The sequence below is a fragment of the Lemur catta genome, chromosome 14 (assembly GCF_020740605.2).
Source record: "Lemur catta isolate mLemCat1 chromosome 14, mLemCat1.pri, whole genome shotgun sequence".
In the NCBI taxonomy this organism is placed as follows: Eukaryota; Metazoa; Chordata; class Mammalia; order Primates; family Lemuridae; genus Lemur; species Lemur catta.
This window is the reverse complement of record NC_059141.1, coordinates 65,516,032-65,541,528: the sequence shown is the minus strand read 5'-3', so window position 1 is coordinate 65,541,528 and position 25,497 is coordinate 65,516,032. Positions and strand designations below refer to the sequence as shown.

General features: G+C 52.7%; 1 protein-coding gene across 1 annotated transcript in view; it reads right to left on the bottom strand.

The window, feature by feature from the left end:
• Positions 1 to 891: 891 nt before the first annotated feature.
• CHAT (choline O-acetyltransferase) overlaps positions 892 to 25,497 on the bottom strand; it is a 49,105-nt gene continuing 24,499 nt past the window's right edge. The window contains exons 8-15 of the mRNA XM_045567972.1: positions 18,388 to 18,557; positions 15,915 to 16,015; positions 14,958 to 15,086; positions 12,453 to 12,575; positions 8,866 to 9,007; positions 8,650 to 8,712; positions 2,936 to 3,073; positions 892 to 1,216 (exon numbers count right to left, since the gene is read on the bottom strand). Of these exons, the coding sequence (XP_045423928.1) occupies positions 947 to 1,216; positions 2,936 to 3,073; positions 8,650 to 8,712; positions 8,866 to 9,007; positions 12,453 to 12,575; positions 14,958 to 15,086; positions 15,915 to 16,015; positions 18,388 to 18,557 (1,136 nt within the window). The 3' untranslated portion in view covers positions 892 to 946. The remainder of the gene's footprint in view (positions 1,217 to 2,935; positions 3,074 to 8,649; positions 8,713 to 8,865; positions 9,008 to 12,452; positions 12,576 to 14,957; positions 15,087 to 15,914; positions 16,016 to 18,387; positions 18,558 to 25,497) is intronic.

The window sequence follows — 25,497 nt, the reverse complement described above, 5'->3', positions numbered from 1 at the left end:
TAAAAACAAAACAAAACAAAACAAAACCACAAAGTAGAAAAACCAAAGCAACCCTCTCTCTTCTCCACCTATTGGGGCATGTACAGCGGGGAGCAGAGTGGGAAAGATGCAGAAAAATGCAAATGGTGGGGTCTGGGGGACGCACCGGTCCTCCCTAATCCACCTGTGCGAGGTGCCACCTGCTCCGGGCCGTGTGCTTTACTCATCGTGGACCTCCCTGGTGCTGCCTGGGAAGCAGAGAGGGGCACCAACTCCAGGGCAGTTTCAGATAATCTTCTCCCCTTTCAAAATAGCTGGATGCAATTTTCTGAACCCAGTGGAAGGCTGCCCCTGGGAGCAAAGGCGGAAACGTGTCTGTGGGCCGCCCAGGTCACTGTATTTTAAATGAATGTGGGCTGTGTGTGGTGCGTGTCAGGGAGCGGGTGCTGGCAGGACTATGTGGTTCAGTGGAGGCACTGAACGCCATAATCAAAGTGATTTGAATCTGAAAACAAAGCCTCCTCGTCCAGAAGAGGTAATGACCCAGAGCTGCCTCTTCCTCCGTGATTCACTTAGGTACACTGCATGTAATCAGGTGACTCATTCTTTCGTTGGGCAGAAACATCACCTAGACACGCTAGGTCCTGCAGGGGAAGGAAACATGAACATTAAGCTTCCGAGGACCAGAGAGGGAGGTCCTCCATGTGGCTCCCCCACCTCACCCAAGACACCTCCAGGCTGGTCTCACTGCCCAGTGCAGAGGGCACCTTGAATGACGGTTCCCGTGCATAGCCTGGGACTCTTTCCTCCCCTCTCTCCGGCTTGGTGTGATGCCTCCATGTGGTCTGTGGGTTGGGCCCTGAGGTCGGGGAGCTGCAGGAAGCGGGGGTGAGGGATGGGCGTGGGGGATTGGCAGGGTCTGGGGATTGCGAGGCTCGGCTTAGGAGGAGAGACCTAGTGGCAAGAGTCAAGGTTGGTGCCCCTGGCTGGGCCTCATGGCTTTTTCCTTTGTTGCCAGTGGCTTGCCCTCGGCAGGCTGCGGTGGACTGCAGAGGTCTCTCATGTCAACAAGGCTTTCTTGCACAGCTTTCGCAAACTTGGTAGAAGAGGTCTCTTTGCAGCTGTGAAAGCTGGAGATGCAGAAGAGGATGGTCTCTGGCTGGGGGTTGTAGCAGGCACCATACCCATCGGGGACCACAGGACCATAGCAGCAAAACATCTCCATGGTTGTGGGCACCTGGAGAAGAAGACAGGTCAGAAGCTGCCTGCTCTGAAATGCAGCCTGCATTCCAACACTCGGGGCCTTGGCTGTGTCTTTGCTTTCCTGACTATTTGCCACCAGGGGGGTTTGACTGAATGAACCAAATCGACCAATTGCTTCAGCATGGATGGACACAGCCAGAGTCATAGAAACAAACGCATCTAACTGCAGTCATCGGAGGGAGAGGGGCCTCAAGCCCACTCCCGGGTGTGCAATCTGCTCTACTTGCGGAGCTGGAAGCTCCCAGAATGACCCGGTGCTGGATCTCGGGCTGAATCTCCCCTTCACCTGGGGGCAGTTTGAGGCACGGAGGCAATCAGGGTAATTTACTAAATGGCACCCTGGTGGTACCCAACAGTTAGATGCTTCCCAGAGGGAGTAATTTATGAGCTGGAGGAAACCTGGCCCATCCTCTCTGTCGATTTCCCCGGATCCTTAATTACTGTCAGTACTGCCTGGCTGCTCTGACGTGCTCGCCACAGCCCGCCATGCACAATTACCCCGCACTGTGCGTTTCAAAGATTGCCATCAACTGGAGTTTTAGTTATGCACCTAGTATGGTTTGAATTCAGAGTGCTGAGATTTTGTAATCTGTATCACAGATCAAGAAAGTGTGTTTCTGAAGGCATTCAAGCCATAAATGCTACTTTCCAGTTGGAAAATAACACAAAACCCCCACACCCCAAATTAATTTTATTAGCTGGTTCTATGGGAAAATAGAAAGGATCCTGTGCAGGTCAGGGTCTGGTTTGTTTCAAACTCACAGGTTTCCCGTGCTGTGTACTTGGGCCTTCGGAAGTGACACTGGCCGTTTTAATGGGGCAGAACAAACCATTAGTCTTGCGAATAGAGTCACCGCATTGTCAGATAAATTTGCCGTGCAAACAGCCGAAGGCCATAAAGCCATTCCAAAGCACTTTTTGCCCATGGATGGTTTCCTGAAGAATTTATGTTGTTGTGTTCTGCCCTGGTTTATTCGTGTCTGCGTGCTCACTGCCCTAATGACAAAATCAAATCACTGAGTGGACTCCCATCCTCACACACAGCTTTCTCAGACCCTTTTATTGCCCACGTCCAGCTGTTTGCAGTGAGGTGGAGGGTTGGTAAATTGACAATTGTGGGGTATTTCCTAAACTCTCCTTTCCCTAGTGGATTTCATCCTGTCTGTGTGACAGTGGTCCGCCAGCAGAACCAGGCTGTAGTGCTGGTTAGGAGCCGTTAGGCTGCCAGCTGATCTCCTGCTGCCGGTTGCTTGGCACTTTGTAATAGTACCCGTGGCCTGTTTGGAGGGCCCATCCGGGCCAGGCACCGGGCTGGGCTTTCTCCTACCTCATCACGTCAGGCTCAGCAAGACTTCACTCTGGACCCGTCAGGCGTCAGAGCCCGTGGTCCCTGGAACACCCCTCTTTGGTCATAGGTTGGAAGGTGGGATCGCATAATGGTTGGGGTGTCAGAATGGATGTGTTCCCATCCTGTCTCCACTTCAGCTACGGTGGAGCCTGTGTTTACTCCCATTCAGAAGACAGGAAACGGCCTCCTAATTGGCATGTATATCATTTTGCCGATGGTCACACGGCTCATCAGAGGCAGAGGTGGGACCCACCTGACTCCCGCCAGGGGGCTTGTGGCCACTGAGCTCTTTGGAAAGCTCACTGGTTACACTACTCTCGGGCGATGACCGCACGCGGCATGTACCTGGCTGGTGGAGAGGACAAACCGGTTGCTCATCAGGTATGTTTCATCCATGAACATCGCAGGCAGCTCCTCGCACACGTCCCGGGCCAGCTCCCGCAGCGCCAGCAGGTGGTTGTCGATGGCCATCCCTGTTATGGCCTGGGGAGTTGGGGACAAAGAACAGGAGATGAGATGTGGCAGACTCTCCCAACCAACACTTTATCCTGCAGCAGGAGCCCAAGAAACAAGGCATAGAGGGCGTCAGGTCTGTTCCTCAGTCTTGCCCGCTAGTTCATGGGCTCAGGATCAGTTCAGTTAAACCGGATTCATAATCTAAAAAATCGATTTGAGACTGGAACTACACATCTTAGCAGAGGCTCAGCTGATAGTTTCAAGGGGAAAGAGCTAGTTGAATGATGAAAGGTCTTTTTCTTGTCATCGTAAGATATTTAAACTCTAACCTAAGGATAGGATAATAGCAGTGAGGGCTCCAGCATTTCAATGTAGGAGGATTTCGGGGGGATGGTGAGGCTGGAAGTGGGGTACCCATCCCACACCTCTCCCACTTGAAGCTGGGTGCGTGGTGTGCACACTGACTCTTTTGGACTACAAGTTTACTTGGAGCAATTCTGGGGACCGATGGAGACTCAGGGGGGCCACCCCGACCTATACCAATAATTTTTGGGTGAACATCAGGGTAACTGTGAGTAGCTCTTGGGGTTTCACAGTTATGTCAGATGGCCGGGCTGCTGTTGAAGGCCCACACAGGCGGAAACCTCCCATCACAATGCACTTGGCTTAGGTTTACAAGGCACGTTTTGGGATTTGACAGCTGTTCCCTTTCAGTTGAGAATGAATGCATGAAGATGACTCAGAGGCTGCAGTCTCTCCGAACGCACCTAATTATAGGCTGAAAAGACGTACGTTACACAACCACAGCTCACTTTAGATGTGCCCCATTAGGATGGAGGGGAAGAACCTTGAGTCCGTCTATGAAGTAGACCACTCTGTTAACGTCTCCGGGTACCTCTGTGTAATCCCTGATTTGTGTGGGTCCATAGAAGCAGCTGCTCTGTAGCCAGCTCACCCCCGTTTCCACCACCTCTGAGCTAACCGTAGCAAGAGGGGCTGCGTTAACAGATCATTTGGCTGAGAGCCATGAGTAGTAAAGAGTAAAATGACTCAGCACTCAGCCTTCCATTCATTCATTTAGGGAATCTTAACTGAGTGCCTACAATACGCCTGATGCTGCCCGGTCCTGGAGCCACAGAGAAAAAGGCTGTCATAGACTCAGTCCTCGTGGAGCTCACGGTGTCACCGGGGGCAAATTTTCATCAACCAAGCAAACATATGGTCATACACAGAAGTGAGTGCTAGGAAGGAAAAGCACAAAGTGCTGGAATAAGCCGTCGGGGAACTGGACCACCTTGCCTGCCCGCCATTGGAACTGACTTCCCCAGGACCACCGCCAGCTGTACTGCCAGTCACCAGGAAGTTTTCTTGCTGCTTCCTGCTTTCCCTCACCCCATGGCCACCCAGGCACCAGATTCATCTCCCAAGCACCCTGATATCTCTCCTCTCCCCACCTCTTCTCTTTGATTCAGTTCTTACCAAGTCAAAATTATTAACACAACAGAACCCTATGGCAATGTTTTTTTCTGGAAATTTTCATAAATTTAAATTTGTTATCAAAGTTTTATATTTATATGGTTTACAAATCCAAATAAGCCAAAGGCTAAGGTTACTTTGCCAGCACTGAGTCCCATTCCACAGTGGCAACCCCTCACAGTTCTCTTTAGCTGTGTCTTTCTGGCATTTGCGTTCATGTTCCAAATTCATGGTTAGACTGCCACTGCTATGTTTCTCATTTTCACCCATAATCTTGTTACAGAAGGTCAAACTTTAGCTCCTTATGCCCCTGCTGCCCCAACACGTGTCTGCTCTTCCATCCTCCTAGTAGAATTGTTTTTTCTTTGTTGTTTGATCAGTATACAGTGTCATCACACATAAAGATCAACATACATGCTTATAATTAAGCAAGTATTCATAGCTGGGTCATGAAGTATACTAGGATTAGATTTCCTTTCTTATTGAAATTTTTGTTTTTTCTAGAATTAACAAGTTTTAAATTATTTAATTGTGTGTTTTTACATGTGCTTAGCTTTCTGTGTATCTATTTGTAACTGATTCCTAAACAGTCAGCCAGAATTTCAGTCCTCCTCTTACTTCTTGCCCTCTATGGACTGATTGCTCCCATGTCTGTTGAACAGCTGTCAGTGTGTGATCTTTTGCTATTACCTGGGGAAATCCCACTACCTCTTTCTTGTGTTAAATCTTCTGTTTTTTTAAGCTTTTGGCTTCTTCTTTTATGTTTTATTTTCTTACTTTAGAGGCCTACATTCTCCAGTACCTTTATGAGAAAGAGTGCTTAACAAGTAAAATTTTTGAGAACTTGTCTGTCTAAATATGTCTTTATTCTATCATCAAATTTGATGACAGTTTAGATGGGTGTGGAAATGTGTGCTGAAGGTCATTTTTCCTCAGAATTTGAAGGTATTGCTCCACTATCTTCCACTGTCCATGACGCTGTTGAGAAGTCAATTGCATCTTTATTATGGATCTTGGTACTTGATATTTTTTCTCTGAGTGATTTTAGAATCTTCTTTTTGTCTGTAGTGTTGTGAAATTTCCTTTGGTATGAGTATTTTCTATCTAATAAGCAAGGTTCTTGGTGAACTCTCACAATAGGAAAACTCATGTTCTTTAGTTCTGGGGAAATTTCTTGAATTATCTTGTTAATGCTGCCTCCTCTACCATTTTCTCTTTCTGAACATCTATTATTTGAATATGGTCCTCCTGGACTGATCCTCTTTTCTCTTCTATATTTCATCTCTTTGTTTTTTGGTGTTTGGGGGATATTGTCTGAGCTTATCTCCCAATCCTTCCACTGAATTTTTTCTACCATATTTTCCCCCAGAGTAATTTTTATTTCCTGAAAAACTTTTTTAGAATTTTCTATTCTTATATGAAGATGTAATAACTTCTTTTGTCTTTCAGATAGTCCCAATGATCATTTTTAAAACATGTCCTCTTGTTTCCTGTATTGTTTTCAGGTTTCTTTTAAAATATCTTAAATTAAGATTTTTTAAAAAATTAACAAAAGTGTTTATGTTGGTTTCAGACTTTTATGTTAGCAGCACTCCTCAGTGTCTGGTGATCTATGGCTATCTGTTTATATCTAAGAATAAAGCACTGAAAAATGATTAGGAGGGTGGTGAGAATGCATTTGTTAACCTGTGTGCTTCACTGTGGGGTCAGCTGACGGGGCTCTTTCACTGGGGACCCCAGTCATGAGTTTCGGTGTCTTCTCTCTTGGCCTGGTCAGTTTCACCACAGAGAAATCTTCTAATCTCCTGCTTGGGGAGGGGTGATAGTAGAGGTGGTTCCCAGTGTGTGTGGAGCTGAGTGGCTGGAGGGTTTACTATGGAGGACGCAGACTTTGATCAATCCCCTTATTTTCAGTATAGCATCATCTCCCTCAGCTGTGCCTGGTATCCTTCCACTTCATCCTCTCTGAGAATAAACTTTCAGCCCACCATTGGAGAGGGATGAGGTAATAGCCTGGCTGCATGGGGTGGGAGAATGGATCTGAGGGTCTAACTGCTTCTTATATAGATCATTAACTGCTATGGTTTGAATGTTTTGGTCCCTTCCAAAATTTAAGTACTGAAACTTAATGGCTAATGTGTGAGTATTCTTAAGAGGTGGGGCATTTTAGAGGTGATTAGGTCATGAGGCCTCCTGCCTCATGAGTGGGATTAAGGCTCTTACAAAGGAGGCTTCACACAGCATTCGGCCCTCTTGCCTTTCCACCTCCTGCCATGTGAGGACACAGCGTTTGCCCCTCTGGAGGACACAGCAAGAAAGCACCATGTTAAAAGTGGAGATTGGCCCTCACCAGACAGTAAAGATCAGATACCTTCCAGGGCTTTGATCTTGAACTTCCAGCCTCTAGAACTGTGAGAAATAAGTTTCTGTTCTTTATAAGTTACCCAATCTCAGGCATTTTTTTGTAGCAGCACAAACAGACTAAGACATCAACCATCTTCTTTTCATCCCCACCCCACCCCCACTTTTTGTGGGTGTCCCAGTGCCTCAGCCATCCTGAGGTTCTACAGTGCAGTTCGCTGGGCTCCCGAGCTCCTCTCACTGTTCTCTAAGTCAGTTGCCACGAGTTCTACTTTCCAGCTCTAAAACTTTGTGGTCACCTCCTTTCCCATTCTCTTTTCCCTCGTGTATTTATGGTTTTAAAAAAAATTCCTTGGCTGTTGTCTTAGAGAATTTCAAGGTTAAATTCTCCATGTGTTTGATCTACCATGTTGAATCAGAGTTCACGTCTTCCTCGTCATCCCTGCCCTGTTCTACTCCAGTCCCTACGCCGGCTCTCTGTCAATGTTAGAAAGGTTCGTATTAGTGGCTCTGCCTCTCAGCAAACCAGACCCCACTCCAGCCAGTCCCTCTTCTGTCCACTCACCAGAGTACGCTTTGTAATGGGGAATCCAACCTCTTCTGCTCCTCTGTCCTTTGCAAGCTGCACTCACTGAGCTACTTGCTTTTCCTTGAATGTGTCCTACTCTCTCAAGACTCTTTGCCTTTGCACATGCTGTTCCCTTCTGGGCCACATCTCCCTTCTGTGTGTGCCAGCTAAGCCTCTCTTCACCCTTCATGTCTCATAGTCAGCACCACCCCTGGGAAGTCTTCCCAGCTTTCCCAAGCAGAGGAACAAGCTTGCTCCTCCATGCTCTCTGCTACTTCCTGGGGGCTTTTTTCATGGGGTTGGGGTTCACATCAACAGGCCATTCCTCCCAACTACCGAAGGATAGGGCTTATGGACTGCATTTTTTGCTTTCTAGCGCCTTGCCTAGCTAAAGCAGGAAAACAAAAAAATGCCTACTGAGTACATGAAAAGGTGCTTAATTTTTCCCAAACAGAACAAACACTTAACTATGTAGAGGAATTAGGGACCTAACAACTGAATTAGAGAAAAGCCTACATTGGCTAATTCTAAAATCCCAAAATGCATTGTACTTGCTTTCAAGTATATGGAGTGAATTTTGGTCAACTCCTTTTCATAGATTATATGATCCTTCAAAGACTATTAGAATGATTTGCAATTAATATATTGATCACCAGCCCAAGTAGTTGCTTATTCTCTATTGTTTGTATGCCAGTGATGGCTTTGCAGTACCAGAAAATAAATTATTTCCCTAAACTAGGGAAACATTCCCCTTACAATTTTGGTTTCACCATTAATTTTCAGCAAAGACTTTTTATTCACAGGTAGTATAAATAAATACACGGAGAACAAGAGGCAAAACTAGCCCCAGGTGGGAATAGCTACCGCTGCACCTGACATCCGGCAAGGCATGGGAGCCCACACCGCTGGCTGGCGGGGCTTGAGCCCACCCCCTCACATTTGACTTCTCTTGTTGTTTAAACTGTAAAGTGCCATGCATATCAGGTGCTATCAGTGTCATTAAGTTCGTTTCAAAGGGTTCCTGTTTCTTGGGTTCTAAAAATAAGAAAAAGGAGGCTGAGAGGTGGGGTGGCCTTGCCAAGTCACCAGGCAGCTGGCGGTGGGGCCCTCACACAGGGTCTTGCGCCGTGGCCCAGCTCTGGCAGGCCCTGGGCACAGCTCGGATGCCGCAGTGCTGAGGCGGTGGGACACCACTCACCATGACTGTGTACTCGGTCTGCGCGCGGATGGCGTCCTTCAGGAGCAGCAGCTTCTCGGACGCCTGTCAACAGAGCAGAGGGCAGGCACGGGGCTGTCAGACGCTGCCCAGTGACACACGGAGTCCACGGAGCTGGTCGTCGGGGAGCCCAGTGGACAGAAGGCCAGAGCGGCCTCCCTGCTCTCTTGGCGGTTCCGTGGGGCAGGCGGGACTTACCGGCGCGGCGGCCCTGCGGTCGGTCACGGCCCGCACAAAGGTCAGCGCCTCCGGAGTGGCCGACCTGATGTTGTCCACACGGCCCTCCCGGAACCGGCGAACGGACGCGCTCTCGTAGGTGGGCACCAGTCTGCCGTGGAGCCTGCGTGAGATGCAGGATGAGTGGCCAAGCAGAATTTATTCCCCGGGAATCACAAATGCTGAGAGAAAAGCAGCCCCCGAGGCTCGTGCGGCAGTCCGGCTGCGCGCGGTGTCTCACGGGAATGTCGCCGGCGGTCCGGGGTCCCCAGGCCGGGCGGAGCCACGCACACCCGGGCACTGGGGCCGCCGCGCTCACACAACACGGGCAACTGACTGGTAGCTCTTAAAAAGAATTCCCAGTCTGGTGGGAAACCTAGAGATTTCTGTGACACTCAAGGAGTGTTTGATTACGAGCACAGGATGGAATAGTTGTGCAATTAATCATTCACGCCCTTGAGGGAATCCTGTTTATTTAAGGCGGTTCAGGCGCGACCCCTGGCTGGAGGCGGGGAGGGGCCTCCGCGGTGGTGAGCGTGAGCTGCCGCACAGGCCGGCCCTGCCCGGTGTGTGGGGGCTGCCAGCAGCCCCGCGGCACCTCCCTGATGTCTGCCACCGCAGCAGCGACCACGCCCTCCCAGCCAGGGCAAGCCCCTGCTCTCACATGTGGGAGCAGGGCGGGCATGCCTAGACTTGCTCACCTGGCTGGCACCCCCTTTCTCACCAGTCGGTAAATTCCACCAGAAAAAGACACAGAGCTCAGAGAGGGGCAGAGACAGCCCAGAGTCACACCGCAAGTTGTGGCCCTGTGTCTCAGCCCTCTGGGAACACCGGGTGGGCTCCGTAGAGGGAAGGCCGTGTCTGATTCTGCACCGTGTGTGGCACCTCATGCTTGGTCAACGAGGGAATAAGCTCGGCGTGTCTCCCAGCACTGGCAGGGAGCTCCCCTCCTGCACCTCTATGGGCCCCGGAGGCAACGCCATGGCCAACTCCAATTTAGGCACCTTCCAGATTTCTGCTGAATCTAGAAGCAGATTGAAACAATTGTTTGTATTACAGCTCAGACTCTGAAGAAGGCCATCCACGGGGAAGCAGGTCCACTGGCTGTTCGGTGAGCCCACGAGCCTCTGGCTACGTCCATTCCTGGCCTGCCCAGTGACCCTACGGCCCACTGGAAGGTGGAGGAGGGGTGTGCTGTGCAGGCTTCATTGGCCCCTCCCAGCTGTGGACCTGAAGCTCAGAAGTGCTCAAAGCAAGGGGTCTCAGTGGCCTCCCAAGTGAAGGCTCTGGCAGGACACTGACCTCATGTTCCCTCTCAGCCTTGTGCCCTCTGAGTGTCACAAAACATTTATAACAGCTCCAGCTCAGTGCCGGTGAGGGTTCTGCATCTGCATGTCTCCGTGAGAGCCCAGTCTTCATGTGGGGTGACATCAGCCTTCTCTAAGGTGTCCTGATAGGACGGCCACCCAGAGTGGCTTCGTTCACCTCCCGGAGAGCCACAGCCCCGCAGCGGACCCTGGGGAGCTATGTCCGCATGGGCGCTGCCTGCTCATGGGTGAGACTCCTGGCCCTGGCTTTATTGCAGGGTCACACCCACCACAGGTGCTGCAAACTGAAAGCAGGTTCAGGGGACAGCGCCGGACTGTCTGCACCAGACAGTTTAGGAGCTGCTGCTTCTGGAGCCCAGGAACCCGCAGGAGCCAGCCCCATCTTCTGGAAGATCCATTTTGCATTTTGGTTTTTCCCGCCTCCTAAGAAGGCCCACTGGCCCCTCCCCCTGCCTTCATCCCTGGCACCCCACTCTTCACCCCGTCCCCTAACAAATAGCCCCCAGGGCTACCTCTGGAGAGGTATTTCTAAATCCCAGCCCTGGCCAAACTGCACATCTGAGACTCCGTCCCTGGCACCTACTCTGTGCCAGGTATGGTGCAGGCACTGGAGACGCCCTGAGGCACCCGAGCTCGGGTTGGGGGGACCATCCAGAAAACAAAGTCAGTAAATCCATCATCAAAGCACTTCACACCAATAACAACTGCCTTCAAAGAAAAAGAAAACACAACGTGGTATGATGGAGAATGGGGTGGCAGCTTCAGATGAGGGCATCGGGGAGGGTTCTGGCATGAGGCCTGGGATGGCAGGGGCTGGTGTGGGAGGAGCCGTGCTGGAGGGAGAGGGCTCAGGGAGAGCCCCAGGTGTGGCCAGGGCACAGGGGTCCTTCTAGGCTTTCGTTCTGAGCTCGGTGGGAAGCCACAGAGCTTTCCCCCTGGTGAGGGATCTAGTCTGATTTGCATGTTTCCAAGTTCACGCTTCCTGGGTTATTGCTGGGTTGGGACAAGGAGGAAGGGGAACAGATGCTTTGTCTAGGGGGTTTCACTGAGAACTAGATGGCACTAGGAGATGCTTTGTCTACAATGGGAGGGACACACTGACCAGAGGGGGCTTCCAATAAGGAACAGATGACATGTCAAGGGGCCTTCCAAGGACTGGACAGATGTTTGGTCTACAATAGCGGGTCCCCAAGGACTGACCAACCAGAAAGAGGTAGAAAGGACACAAAGTGGAGATACAAACAAGGCCACAAGAGTGTCTTTGGAGCATTCCCACAAGTAAGGTGACAGTATCTTCAAGTGACCTACCCTCATTAACATGGTAAAAATCATACCTACCCACACCATGACAGTTTACAAATACCATGGAAACCTCCGGAAATTGCCTTACAAGGTTAAAAAAGGGGCTGGCCCCCAGTTCTGGGAATTCTCCACCCCTCCCACTTAACATAAAATTAGAGAATCAGCATAAAAGGGAAAATCTTGTTAAACTCAGGGTCTTCTCCACTGGCAGGCGTTGACCTGTTCCTTCTCCAGAATGTACTATGCTTTAACAAACCTGGGCACTTCATTCCAGCAACTCAGAACCAGTAACCATTCTTTGGTGCTGGGAACCAGGAACCAGGGAACATGGACCTGACCTCTGGTCCCCACACCTGACACTATGAGGGAACACGCAGGGAGTGTGCTGCGGTTGCCCAAGCACGAGATGAGGTGGTCTGGGGAGGGGCCAGTGGCAGTGGGGGTGGGCGGCAGGGGACAGGGTCAAGAGACCCCTGGGGGAGTGCTGACGTGGAGGCTGGGGGACGAGAGGAAGGGGTGAGTCAGGAGAAGTCCAAAATCTTTGACCTTGTCCCATTTCCTTAGCAAGTGGGGAAGCTTGGGGAGGAACAGGCTACAGCAACAGGGCTCAGGCGGGAGGAAGAGCAGCCTCCTCCCCCTCGAGGTCCTCATCCCCTCAGCTCCGCGATGCAGCCCTTGGAGCTCTGTGCCCTTGGACCATTGCCCAGGCAGTTCCGTGAGGCCACATCCTTCCTTCTCTTGTCTGGGGTTGGATTTATTGGCTCCAACTTGAAACCCAGTTTGGGCAGTGCCTCCTTCCACACAGCCTGTCTCGGTCGTCCCCCAGTCCTCTAGGTCCACTGAAGGTCACCTTTCCCTCCAGGACGCTTCTGGGCCCTATAATGTAGAGCGCCCTGTCACTCAGGCCACCTGGGTGCAGACCCACCCACCTTTGCTCACCTGTAGAAGGCCAGCTGGAGGGCTACCTGGATGAAGGCGTCAGGACTGCATTTCTGCTTTTTAATGAATGTTTTCCCGTAGTTGTCAAACTTATAAACGGTGAAGTCGAGATTCTTTACTATTCTGTGGGAGGGAAAAAAAAGACGCTTTTATTGCATGCAAAACAGAATGCAGGCGCCACAGATCCACCCGGGCTTCCTGAGGCGGGTCTGCGTCCCTGCCCGCCAGGAGTGCACCGTGGCATCAGAGACATGTCTTGACCTATGACAGTGGCAGGAGGCACGCCAGACCAGGGCCACTCTGTGATGAAGGTGGGTGGGGAGGCGAGCCTGGCTGCAGCGATGAGGGGCAGGGAAGGGCAGGGGAGAGACATTTGCACTGGCACAGAGAACACGGCCCGCAAGCCAAACTGAGCCCACTGCCCGGAGGCAGGCTTCACGGACGCCCTCCATCCAGCCCGCCTGCGACGGTGTGCAGCCGCCCCACGGTGTCCCTCGGCATCTGGCCCTCCCGGTGGAGCTCACTGCGCAGGTGGCCAGAGCAGCATCTCCTCCCGAGACACCCCTGCGGCGCTGCGGGAGGAGGGGCCTGGGTTCTGGCCGCTTGTCACCATCACCACAGCAAGGGTGGATCATCTGGGGCTTTGCCGGTGGCCGGAAACCCATTTTACCCAGAAACTGTTGCTGAGCCTCTGGTGACAGGCCCGGGCCTTCGTCACTGTCGGAGCAACAGGAAAATCCCCCAAGTCTACACTGAGGGTCTTGAGCACTGGCCACTCCACATTGACAGATCTCCTCCTTCAAAATGAGTCTGGGGTCTGGGCCGACCGCCCACTGGAGCAGTGCCCAGCAAGGCCCACCCACCTGCCCACCCGTCACGTGTGAGCGCAGAGTCCGGGGTGGACACCTGACTCCCACTTCCTTCGGGACTCCGCCTGCCCCTCCTTGAACTACTCCTCCTGCCTATAGGGGCTGAGCTCCTGGGGGGCCATTCCAGGTGCTAGGGCCCCGGGGGGCTTGGAGGGGGCCCAGTTCCCACAGGAACTTGCTCCTCATCCCGCCTGTTGACACACTCCTTGGACAGACTGAGCTCACTGTCACTGCAGCCCCTTGGAGACCTCTCCCCAGCTGTGCCCGCTCAGACCGCCCCCTTCCACAGCTGCTCAGGACCCCTCAGGCTCCTCCTGCGTCCCCACCTGCAGGCCTCTCGGGCTCCCCTTACCCTTAGAGCACATGGGGTCTGCTCAGGTCCTCTAAAGTGAGCAGGCTCCTTCCTCCCCCCGGGACCTCCCGGCCCACCAACTCACTCCTCTGGAAGCAGCCTTATCCCCGAACAATGCTGTAGAGTCTCAACGCGAGCATCACTTTGTAGAAAACCCGAGGCTTCCCCTCCCCAGCAGCTGTCCATAGGGGGTTCCTCTCCACACCCTGGCCTCCTGGCCTGGCCATACTCTGTCCCTCACCCGCGCTGTTCCCCCAAACCCTGGCAGAGAACCCCTCAGGGGCTCTTCACCACCAGCAGGGCAGCTCTGCAGACTCCACAATAGGACAGTGAAGCTCTTTACAGTGTGGCCCCAACTTCCCTTTTGTGCCCCAACTCTGGTCATTCTCTCTCACTTGCTGGTCTCCAAACCAGCCTGGATCATTATGAACCTGTACAGACTTGAACAAGCTGCTTTCTGCCTCGTTCCCACCTGCCTGCGCTGTGAACTCCTATCCATCCTTCAAGGCCCATCTCTGCAAACCCCTCCCTCACTATGCTGGCTGAGTTAAAGCTCCTATCTCTTTGTGGGTTCAGATCTGCATGGCTTTCTTTGGTTTCGGCACTAATCTTATTGTACCACACATATTTTGGTCTGGGGTCTACTTCCTCCACTAAAGTGTGGAGTGATGGCCCCATGGAACATAAATTTCTGTGAGGCCTGGCATGTGTTTGAGGAATGAATGAATGAATGACTGCGTTCATGCTCACTTACTGAATGAGGGAATGAACAATCACAGTCCAGACCTGGTTGCCAGCCCAAGGCTGCCAGCACAGCTAGCTTCTGCCCCGGCACCTGGCCCCCCAAGACGGGCTCACACCCATCCCCTGCCTGGATCCCGTTAGGGCCTCAACAGCCCCCCTCCCCTTGGGGAAAAAGGGCCCGTTGTCAAGTTGCAGTGTAAATTCAAGCAAATTGAAATAGCTTGGATTCAAATGACCTATTCAAAACAGTTGTTTGTTACTCCCTGAAAGCACGGGGTGATTTCTCAGCTTGACTCTGCTCAGTCAGGTGAAACCTGCCAAAAAAAAATAGCTCCACGTTTGCATTTTATGGAAATAATGGATACTTCAGCAAGGTTATTTCCCTGAGAGTTATAACTCCCCTGTAGTTTGACTACATTTCCATGAGGACAGCAGTGGAGCTGGGGTGTTTGGAAGCTTCCAGGATGCCCGAGCAGCTGGGGGCAGGGGGCAGGTGGCCCCCAGAGGACCACCTCGAAGGAGACTTTGGCCTTTCCTTACCGTTGAAGATTTTCTGCGGAGGAGGCCAGGTGGCCTTGCATTTCCGGGGAGCATTTCCACCTCAGCCTCCGGGGGGCTGGGAGCTCGCTGACAGAGTCTGCTCGCACCAGCTTCTTGCTGCTGTTCACCCTGCAGGCACAGAGAGGCGCCTCCTGAGGCCCTGCCACTGGAGAGCCACGGGGCTGCACGGATCTCCGCCCTCTGCAGTCACCTGAGCTGTTGGTGTGTGTGGCGGTGCAGTTTCAGGGGGTACAGCTGCCCCTGAACCGTGGCACAGAGGAATAAACCGAGGCTCAGAGAAGCCACCAATATTAGTAGGTGGAAGAGCCGGGCTTCCACCCAGTTCCTCCTGACTCCAAAGACCATTATTTCTTTTCATTTTTGTCCTGTTAGATCATGTGACACCACTAACACTTACACAACACTTGGAAAGACACTTAAGAGCAAGCTGTCTACCAGGGCTGTCTGTCTACTGGGGCTGGCTTGCGTGTCAGTGGCCCCAAAGAGTTCCGTGGACGAGACTGATTGAGGACGTCGATGCAGGGAGAAGACCCTCAGAGGGAGTGGGCAAATTTGTGAGTGGAGGAAGAACACTGTGTGTATAAGGCCCAGAGAAGCCTCATTCTGGCCAGCTCGGAAGCTGGAGAGGGACCCAGCCCGGGGGACCCTCTGTGCCAGGTCAGCGCTCGGCCCAGCTCTGGCTCAGCACAAACGATAGGTATTGATCTGAGCTTCCCCTCTGCTCACGGCAGAGGTTCCTGAAAATTCCTCGCCACGCCTCTCCCTGATGGGCCTAGGGTCTGCACCTCCATCCATGGCCCGTGGAGCACATGAAGTCGCATTCCAGCCGGGTTTCCAACCCACCCTTCGCTAAGACCCTTTGCAGACTGACACAGCCCCCCAGCAGCCACCCCCGTTCTTCCCGGCTCTGGCAGTCTGCCCCACCCCCCGACTCACATGTGTTTGAGCAGGTGCTCCGTGCACTGCACCAGGACGATGCCATCGAACGGGGAGTGTTCGCACACCACGCCGCAGGTGCCGTCTCGGCCCACCACAAACTGCAGCGGGGAAGAGGGAGTGGGCAGAGCCTGCGTTTCAAGCCAGTCCCTCGGCTCCAGGTCAGGCCCCCAGCTTCTCAGGAGCGCCCTACTCCAAGGACACCAACACACATTATTTCCTGAAGAGAATGCTGAACAATGATTGTGGTGGCCTGAGGACGTGAGCGTCTCAAACAGCTCTGAACTGTGCGACCTCCCTGCCACGCAGGCTCTGGGCCGTGCGGGTGGGGCCCCACGGTCCGTGGCTGGAGCAGTGCAGGGATTCCGCTGAGCTCACACCGAGTCCGCACGGCGTCCTCGGGGCATGGGCAAGCCCCGTCAGCCTCTCTCAGCCCTGGTTCCCCTTCCTGCTGCACGTCGCAGCCGTCGTCCTGCAGTGCTTGCGTGACAATTCATCTGGGGGACCCCGTTTGTTTCAGCCCCACTGATTTTATTCCCAGGAGTGAGACCAGAGTCCACTCTGCAGTAGATGCTTGATAATTTTGCTGAATGAATGAAAATGAAAGACGATGATCTGATTTGCATGGTAAGCAGATCCCTAGGGAGAAATAAAATATCCCTCCAAGGTGTAAAGGAGAGGTGAATGAAAGGTGCTCTGTGAGTTGCCGCCCGGGCGTTGAGTCAGGGACCCACACCCTAGCTGTGCTGCTGCCGGGCACTGGAGAGCCTCGATGAGACACTTCAGCTCTCTGGACTTCCCTGTGCTGTCCATGAAAACGGCCCAGTAGGGCCCAGCTCACAGTCGGGACGAGGAAATGAGGGGAAGTGTAGGAAGGATCCACAGGACCAGCAGAGATCACTTATGACTTTTCTCAAGGACTTTACAAAGACTGTATTGAGCTGACTCGGAAAAGGAACATCCACAGGGCACGAAAGTACCGGGAGAAAATAAAGAGAAGGACAAGATTTGGTTCTTAAAGTGTAACCCAAGTAAAGCAGAGCTGCCTTGTAGCTCATCACACCCAAGAGATCCTGGTCCTCCGTCCGTCGGCAAACAAAGCAAGCCGGCCCACCGGCCCTGGCAGTCTTCGCTGGCGGCTCCCCCGCACACCCCGCCCACGCGCTGCGAGAGCCCTCTCTGTGTCCTCCTGTCCCTCACGTGGTGTGCAGGGCCGGATCTTTACTCCCGCCCTTGGGACAGACAAACTTCCCAAAACCCATCCCTTCCAGGCTCTGCCTCTCTCCAGCGGCCCTGCTTTTCTGTCCTGAGACCAGCTCTCCATCCGTCGGATTGAGGTCCCCGGAGCCTCGCGGGCTTCTCCAGCTCAGCTCCCGGATCATGGGTGCTGCCCACGAAAAGAGCCCGACGGTACAGCCTCCGCCACGGGAGGCAGGCCGGCGTGCCCACTCCCACGCGCCTGCCTTTCTGTCCCTGTCTCTAAAGGTGGGGCGGGAGGTGGTGTCTTTCAGGAACTGCTACCTAGGCTCCCTTCGCCCCAGGTCCTGCGCGTCCACTGCGTCACTAACCCCCACAGCTGCTCCGTGAAGGATGACGAGCCACTAGCACCACTGTGGAGGCTCAAGCAGCTGGCACAGCAGCAAGAGAGTTCATGAGAAACCGCAGAATCAATATGCAAACCAACACAAAGGAAAGCCTGCAGAACCTGGGGACAGAGCGGAGGACAATGAGGCGTTGCCCAGACGTGCTTACCAATGTGAGCTAAGCTAACCCGACGTGGAGAGACGGTTTGCTGCCTTTTACATGGTCATTGTGGCCGTGTGGTGGCTTTAAAAATAAGCAAGTCTGGATTCAGGACGGGCATGTTGGGGGGAAAAGGATGGAGGAATGGAAAGGAATGGCCCCACCCTGGCGTCATCCCGTCTGCATGGGTATCTTCCTCTAGACCAAAGAAGTGTCTTGTTTCTAGGCTTATGTTGTATGAATGAAAAAATATGAACTATTTCATTTTAGGACTTTTCTTCTGTGGAGATGCTGGCCTGGCCTACCCCTCGGGGGCTGCGGGGGGTGTGCGGCGGCGGCCAGGCCCGGGTGGTGGGCATCCAGAGCGGCTGGCGGCTGTGGCGCCACACGTGACTCCCGCTGAACACGCTCAGGCTTCGGTCAGTGGCTGTGGGACTCTCCCGCCCTGGCACCCCCCCCCCCAGCAGTGTGGCCCAGACCTTCCTGGCACAGGCTGCAGGGAGGTTAGGGAGTTTGAGCTGGGTTTGGCCACGTGCTCCCGAGAAGAGCGCTGGCCAGCCAGGAGGTCGACACCAACAGCGCCACTCCAGCCTCTCCGGCCCCGGCGGCCCTGGGTCCAGCGGCCCGGGGTGCAGACTCCGGCGCGAGGGCCTGCCAGGAGCGAGCACGCGCTGGCTCTGGGTGCTGGACTGCGCGGCGCGCTCAGCGGGGCCACCGAAGTGGGGCTTACCTGCAGGGACTTGTCGTACCAGCGGTTTGCCCCGTTCTTGCTGCAGCCTCCGCCGTGAAGGAGCTGGAGCGCCCTGTTGGTGTCGCTGGGCTCCGCACCCCCTGGCGCGTCCAGGCACACGAGGCAGATGCAGCGCTCGATCATGTCCAGCGAGTCCCGGTTGGTGGAGTCTGCAGAGCAGGCGAGCATGGCCTTAGCACCTGTCCCACCCCAGGCCTGGGGTCCCCTCCGCAGAGTCCCCCACATGGCAGGGCAGCCCTGTTTTCCAGGAAAACGCACCGGGACGCAGATCTTGAGGCAGCCCTGACCCGCGGTGGGCGGGCAATGATGTCGGCCAGACTGCCCTGAACCTCCGTCCCACCCCGGTGGCCCAGCCCACTGTCAGCGTCCCTCCAAGAGTCCTGCCTCCAGCTACAGCTGCTGCTGCCCGCAGATGTGTGAGCCACTGAGCCTTCCTGCGGGGTGAAACGGGATGCTGGGACCCTCAGGCCAGCCCACGGCAGCAGAGGGCCCCCGTCCCCCACCCAACAGCACCCTGCGCTCTGGCGCGTGTGAGCCACATCTATGGGTAGGAATGTTTATTTGTCCTGAACTATGATTTTCAAACATTTAAATTAGCTGTTGAAATTGTAAAGTTAGGGAATTTCGCATGAAAATCTGAAAAACGTGTTTCTCGCCCCTGCCGGCAGGCCGTTAGCGCAGAGGCGGAGTGGCAGGCGCATCTGCACGAGCTCACAGCGGCTGTTTCGGGCCCACGGACTCCTCAGGACCAAGACCAACAGCCACTGCGGTGCAGGAGACGTGTGGCCAGGGGAGCCCAGGCTGGACCGCAGCTGCTTCTCAGGTGTAGCCCCTGACGGTTCCCAGGCTCTGGGACCTTCTCCTACAGGAAGGGGTCTTGGAAAGAGAACTCCCCCTGCCCCTGCCGCCTGGTGGCACTGGGGGAATACAGACAAGCACAGCTTTTCTGGAGGGGAAGTGGGGGAGTCAGGCACAGAGGACTTGACTTCTCCACGGGGGACATGCATGCTCTTCCTGGAGAACAGAGCTGCCAGCCAGGTGGGCTGCCCTGGGCAGCTTCTCCACCAGGCACAGGGAGGATCACAAAGCCCGCCTGCTGGGACCTGATCCTGGCCAGGGCTGTTCCTGCTGTGTGTCCCCTTCTTCCGAACAGGAGTCTCTGTCGTGCAGACATGTGCTTTCCCCACCGTCTGGCACTGGAAGTAGGAGTAGATGGCCTGCCTTTTGGTTTAAAGTTCACCAAAAGTTAAACAGTCAACCAAGACCAAAGTTTAGAGTTTTGGTTTAAGATTCCAAGGAGTCACATGGAGACCCAACAGTGATGGCTGCACATGGCCTGGAGATCCTGATCTCTGGGCTGGATGCTGTGACAAGATGAGGCACAGATTTCTCCCCAGCCCGGGGCAGGGGTGAGAGTGTCCTGTGCATGGGAACATGGGGTGCATGGTGTTTGCAGGCGAAGGGTGGAGATGCCAGCTGCATGCTCTAGCTCCTTTCTCCCCTTGCTGGCAGGACCCCTGGTTTTAGCCTGGTACAGAGACAACAAACTAAAGCTGTATTTCCCAGCTTCCCTTACAGCCAGGGGTAGCCAGGCATCTAAATTCTGCCACTAAGGTCTAGAAACACTATATGACAGCTTCTGGGGCACCTCTTTAAGGATAACTAGCACGTGCTCTTTGTCCTTTCCATGCTCCTCCATCCTGCTGCCTGAGACACGAGTGCAATGGTCGGAGCTCACGCCTCCACGTTGCCTTCCTCAGGCACACGGAGAGCCCCTTCCCAGTGCGTCAGTCACTCCCCAAGACGCTTCCGTACGTCTCATCAACACCTGCTGGGTACGCGGATGCTAGGGCCACCTGTGCTGGTCTCTGCTCCACCCAGGTGATTTCTTCAGGTCCACAACAGGTGTCTACAGGTGCCCTTGCCTGAAAGGAATCCCTAGTCCCCATCCATTCCCTTCCTCATACGTTTTGCAAATCCTGGGGGCAGGAGGTGTCTCCCACAGCGGGCCTACTCTGGGAGGCCAGCGCAGCTTGGGGACATCTGTTCCTCCTTCCTGTCTAGGATGAGGCTTTGGGGAGTCCTGTGCTTTCAGGACCCCTCCAGGTCCCTAGGAAGCCAGGGTGACTTCTCATTTCTGCATGGCCTCTTGGGCCTTCCTGCCTCAATCTGATCAGCATCAAGGCTTTGACTGTGCCCTAAGGATCTAAGGTAAGTGAGAGTCAGTCCCCTTCCTCCAAGCTCCGTAAGTGTGGTGCAGCCACCACATCAGAACAGCTCCTTCTGCCCACAGGGAGAATCCGAACTTCTAAACACGGCACCCTGGGCTCCACGATTTACCGCTGCTGCCCCTCAGGTCACCTCCCACCATCCCTGTATCCCTGCATGGGCCTCACAACCTCCTGCCACCCTCTGATACCTGTGCATATGCCATCTCCTGTTCCCAGGACAGGGGCCCTTCTCCTACTCTGCCTGTCAAAGCCCTCCCCAGCCCCCCTAATCCTCTGGCAGTGCCGGCCCTGCCCTGGAGGACTCTGACACCCAGAGCTCGCCACCTCTGCGGCCTGCTCAGCCCAGATGTGGAAACTCACTCTGTCTATCAGGCCGGCCTCACACAGTGCCCGAGCACAGGGCTGGACCCACCCCTCTATAACCACCACCCCATACTGCACAGTGAGGGACGCCACAACTGTCCCAGACCCACATGCTTTGGGCAGTCACTGCCCATCCAGCACCTACAGGTCTTGAAGCCCCCATCTGGTGCCCTCCCAGATGTCTGTGAGCTTGCTGAGGGTGGGGCCGGGGTCCCCAGCACAGGCTGGGTACAGGAAAGTGTCCATGGATGGTAATGGACTTCAGTGTGCTTCCCTTGGCCTGGCCCAGGTGAGGCTGGGACCTGCGCACCCAGCTCAGAGAGGGGGCCTGGAGGTGCCCACTGGCTAATGGGAAAGGCCCATGTCCTTCCGAGGAAAAAAAATCCACAACCTTTGCAGCATCGAGCATCACGGTATGGTGGGGGAATGGCGCAGGATGTGAAACTGGGCTAGTGTAGGAATTTCTCCCCCTCTGCAAGGTCCCCTGCTCTGCCCCTCTCCCCTCCAGTAGGGGACCCTGCAGATGGCTGTGATGCTCAGCCCTGCACTTTGTGCTGTGCCAGGGCCCCCTCAGGCTCCCAGGCTAGCCAGCACTTTCAGGGAATGGGGAGGCCTTGGCCAGGCCCGGGTCAGGTTCAGATCAGCAGAGAGGAAGGGAGGGGCATGCCAGGAGGGATACAACAGTGCGGGACAACAGTGTGGGGGTGGGGAGGCTTGTAGGTGGAGCTTCACTTACAGCTCATGAGTGACAGCATGCAGAATTTGGGTGAGGCTTGAAGAACACAATGATGTGATGCTATTAGCCAACCTTTGTTGAGCACCTACTATGTGCCTGATATCAATCTAAGCATGCATATTGATGCATATGAGATAGGCACCATTATCACGCCTCATTTATAGGTGAGGCCATTTACAAGGCTGCAGTTATAAACAGGGGATGATAATAACCATCCAGTATGTGGGGGAGCCAGGTTTGATCCCAGGCATGCAACTGCAAAGCCAGGTTCACCATCAAGGGCTGTGCATGTCAGGTTCAGTGCAGTGACTTCATCCAGCAACAACAGGAAGTCACTGAAGGATCTCGGGCAGAGCTTGATGTGGTCAGAGAAGAGTCTAGGATACTTGGCAGCTTGGGGAACGCATGGCCTGGATGCCAGCCAACGGGCCATGGGCAGCCTGAACACCTTGATCCTGCTGGCCATGCCTTGGTGTGCTTGCCTTCACCAAGCTTTCCTTAGGAACAGCCCTAAGGCCAGTGTTGAGTGGGCAGATTACAGCTCCCTAGGAAGCCTACAGCAAGCCTGTCCAAGGGCCGGCCTGATGCAGCCTCCAGGCAGGAGAGCTTGGCACATTCCTTCCCTGCCGATTCAAGCAAAGCTGGGAGCAAGAAAAGACAGCTCCCTGGGCATCGGTGCCCTGGCTACCTCCAGGCCAGAGAGAGGGATCCCCGAGGAGGGGCTGAGGTCTTGGCATCACATGCAGGCTGTGCAGGGCCCAGGAGCTCAGCACCACCCAACAGGAACCAGGGCCTGGATCATTAGATAGAGTGAAATGGGAGCAGGACAGCAAAGCTGGAAGCCAGGTGGCCTTGCAAATGAACTCCCTGCATATAAGTAGCTGATCGGTCAAATGCTGACAAGTTTATCATGTAAGGCAGTAAATGAACTACACCCAAATTCATCCACCATGACTCTGGCCCAAATGTAATGGAAACACAGGGCAGCAGGCTGGAGGCACACGGCAGGAGCCGTTTGTCTTGTGGCATCCTCATCAAGCACATCGAGGCTTGTTTAAAGTGGTAAATCAATCTTCCTCAAGGAGCCCCTGCTTAATAGTGAGAGGTGGGAATTGAGTAACAGGAGGAGCTTGCTCCAACACCCACGCCTGGGGAGCTGACAGTTTCGGTGGTGCAGAAATTCCAGAGGCCATAAGGCCTTGGGGAGCCCTGGGGCTGCTGTTAGAGGTTGGAAGCTTATAGACTGTGACTCAGGTGAGCAAAGATAAAACAAACACCCGGTACCACTGCCTGTGGAGGGCTGCAGAACTCTCAGGTGCTGTTGCCCAACATGCACACCTGTGCACAAGCACACATGGGCACAGACTGCCCTCTCTGGCATGCTTGCCTTCTCTGAGCTATTACCTGGGAAGTTGGCATGAGTAGATTTCTACTGTCCTGCCTGTCCTCTCTCACATAGTCCAGGGAGATGGATGCACTGAGCTCCTTCTCAGAGGCTTAGAGCTTCTAAACCTTTGCCAATCCCGTCTGAATACCTTTCCTCCTCAGATGAAGGGGTTGCACCTCCTTTTGGGAGGTAAATCTGCTATCACACATCCTACATTCTCCCCTCCTCTGTGGCCTATGAGGTGATCTTTAGGTTCCCAGTCCCCAGAGGCTATGAGGATCCTGACAAAAGTGTTTCTTACCCAATGAGGCCTGATTCTTACAAATTATAACAGCTTTGACTTGAGTTACAAAAGCCTCTTTTAAACAGTTGAAGAGGGAGGGTCTTCTACTTCCAGGTAGATGAAATTGACTTTTCCTTATTTCTCCCACTAAAAACCCTGGAAGTTATATTTAAAACAAACATAAGAAGACTCTGAAAGATGGAGAAAGGAAGGCAGACCAGCTACAAACCTTGGGACCCAAGGCTACACATGGTGGCAAGTTCTCTGGGTATTATAGACTGAATTGTGTCTTCTGAAAATTCACATGTTGAAGCCCTAAACTTCAATGTGACTGTATTTGGAGATAGGGTCTTTAGAAAGATGATTAAAGTTAAATGAAGTCATAAGAGTGAGGTTCTAATCCAATAGGGCTGGTGTCCTCACAAGAAGAGGAAGAGACATCAAGCATGTGTGTGTAGAGAAAAGGCCACGTGAGGACACAGCAAGAAGGTGGCCATCTGCAAGCCAAGGACAGAGGCCTTGGGAGAAGCCAACCCTGATGACACCTTGATCTCAGACTTCTAGTCTCTAGAACTATGAGGAATAAACTTCCATTGTTTAAGCCCCTAGCCTGTGGGATTTTGTTGTGGTAGCCCCAGCAAACTAATACATGGCATTTTTTTTTTTTTTACCTAAAATATCCCATACTTGAAGCTGAAGAAGACAACAATATAAAAGCACAAATCAGTATAGACAAAAACAAACAAACAAAAAAAGCCTGCTCTCTCTATCCAGAGGATCAGAGTAGCAAGACATAAAACTTTTAGATAATCATTCTACTTCACCAAACACTACAGAAAAAAAAAAATGTGTCACCGCCCCCCCATCCTTCCTCATTTCCCCTCCCCACCAGCAATGGCTGAGTGGGCAGCCTAGACATCTACCATCATCAGTTTGTGATGAGGCATCTCAGCTTCTGAAGGTATCAGTGAAGGGATAGTCTCAAATGGAAGCTGGGACTTTCATTTCCATTGGGCAGCAACCAGCACCCCCACCAATTCTAACACAGTATTAATAGAGACCATGTAGGAAGCTTGAACTTCCACCCCCACTCAGCAATAATAAGGAATAACCTCCCCCAGGATGTCAATATAAGCTACGTGAGGAACCTGTACTTCTTGCTCCACCTTTCTATAAACTTACCCCTGCTGGAGCAGTGTCAAGGGAAGCCAGCTAAAACAGGTTTAAATAAACTTCAGAGTATCATAAGATAATACCTCCATGTTTCCATAGAAAATCACTTACCATACCAAAAACTAGGAAAATCTCAACTTGAATAAAAAAAAGACAACCAGTAGATGCCAGCACTGAGATGACAGATATTCAGAATTATGTGACAAATATTTAGAAAGCAGTAATAAAAAAGCTTCAACAAGAAATTCTAAACACATTTGAAACAAGTGAAAAAAAAGAAAGTCTCAGCAAAGAAAGAGAAATTCTCAACAAAAAATAAGTATATAAGAACTAAATAGAAAATTTAGAACTGAAAAACAGAATAACCAATATAAAAAGCTCAGTGGATGAACTCAAAAGCAGAATTTATGGGGCAGAGAAAAGAATCAGTGAACATGAAGACAGAACAACAGAAATTAGCCAATCTGAAAAGCAGAGAGAAAATAGACAGGGAGGAGAAAAATGAACAGAGCCTTAGGCACCTGTGAGACAAAAGGTCTAACATTTATGTCATCAAATTCTCAGAAGGAGAGGAGAGGAGAAAGAGGGTAGAACAGAAAGTACTCAGAGAAATAATGGATACAGTGTTCCCAAATTTGGCAAAAGACATAAACCTAAAATTTCAAGAAGCTAAGTTAACCCCAAAGAGGGTAAATTCAAAGAAATCTACAACAAGGCATATTATAGTTAAACTTCTGAAAACTGAAGACTAAGAAAACATATTAAAAGCAGCAAGAGAGAAATGACACTTTATCTGTAGGGTAACAGCAATTAGAATGACAGCAGATTTCTTATCAGAAACCATGAAGGCCAGAAGGAAATGGCGTGTTTTTCTAGTGCTGGACGAAACAAACTGTCAATCTAGAATTCCATATTC